Here is a 1,135-nt window from a genome sequence, read left to right on the forward strand (position 1 = left end):
ACCGCTCCTTTCTGCCCCCAGAGCTGCAGAGAACGGCGCTTCTCCCCCCGTCCCAGAAGCTGCCCGGTGCCGGGGGCACTGAGGGGGGTTTGGAGGTTTTGCGGCCGGGGTCTCGGTGCCACAGCAGCCCCCGGAGCCGCGCTGAGAACCGCAGGGCTCCGCTCTGCTCCCCAGCCGCGATCCCAGCTGCGCCGCCATGACGCAGGCGGAGATAAAGCTGTGCTCCCTGCTGCTGCGAGAGCATTTCGGGGAGATCGTGGAGAAGGTGGGGACGTACCTGGTGAGGACGGGCAGCCAGCCGCTGCGGGCCGTCTGCGCCGACACCGGGCTGGCGTTGGACCAGGTATGGGGGCCGAGGGGGGGCAGCGGGGGCCGCACCCCCCAAAAACGGGGCCGAGACGCCTCCCGCGAGCGCCTGACCGACCGGCTGTTGCTCCTCGGGCAGGTGAGGAAGGCGCTGTGCGTCCTCATCCAGCACAACCTGGCCGCCTACCAGCTGCAGAAGCGCGGCTGCGTGGAGTACGAGGCTCGGTGCCGCCGGGTGCTGCGCATCCTGCGCTACCCGCGCTACATCTACACCGCCAAGGCGCTGTACGGCGACACCGGGGAGCTGCTGGTGGAGGAGCTGCTCCTCAACGGCAAAATGACGCTGAGCGCCGTGGTGAGGAAGGTGGCGGATCGGCTGACGGAGACCATGGAAGGTGGGCGCCGCCGCCCTGCGTGCGGGGACCTGGTGAGGGTGGAGGCTGGCGGTGCGGAGCTCTGCCTCCGGGTCCGGGCTCCAAAAGGCGGGGAGCTTCTGGGAAGGGTCCAGCGGAGGGCCGCAAAATGGGGAAGGGGCTGCAGCGTCTCCTTATGGAGAGAGGCTGAGCGAAGCGGGGCTGTTGGGCCTTGAGAAGAGAAGACTGAGAGGGGAGCCGATCCAGACCTGTAAATATTGAGGCTGGGGGGCAGAGCGGCGAGGCCGGACTCTTTTCTGCAGTGCGTGAGACAGGAGGAGGGGGAACGGCCCGAAACTGCAGCGTGGGAAGTTGTGCACAAAGGTGCACAAGAGCTTCTTTAGGTGAGGTGACGGAGCGCTGGACCGGGCTGCACAGGGAGGTGCTGCAGTCTCCTTCTCTGCAGACGTTCCAGA

The 1,135-nt window shown here is 67.6% G+C and overlaps 1 protein-coding gene across 1 annotated transcript in view; it reads left to right on the top strand.

Moving 5' to 3' along the window:
- Window positions 1-6: 6 nt before the first annotated feature.
- POLR3C (RNA polymerase III subunit C) overlaps window positions 7-1,135 on the top strand; it is a gene marked incomplete at its 3' end in the record, with an annotated part of 9,715 nt that continues 8,586 nt past the window's right edge. Inside the window, exons 1-2 of the mRNA XM_010727762.3 lie at window positions 7-343; window positions 446-892. Of these exons, the coding sequence (XP_010726064.2) occupies window positions 197-343; window positions 446-892 (594 nt within the window). The remainder of the gene's footprint in view (window positions 344-445; window positions 893-1,135) is intronic.

The sequence above is a fragment of the Meleagris gallopavo genome, unplaced genomic scaffold (genome assembly GCF_000146605.3).
Source record: "Meleagris gallopavo isolate NT-WF06-2002-E0010 breed Aviagen turkey brand Nicholas breeding stock unplaced genomic scaffold, Turkey_5.1 ChrUn_random_7180001939284, whole genome shotgun sequence".
Taxonomy (NCBI): Eukaryota; Metazoa; Chordata; class Aves; order Galliformes; family Phasianidae; genus Meleagris; species Meleagris gallopavo.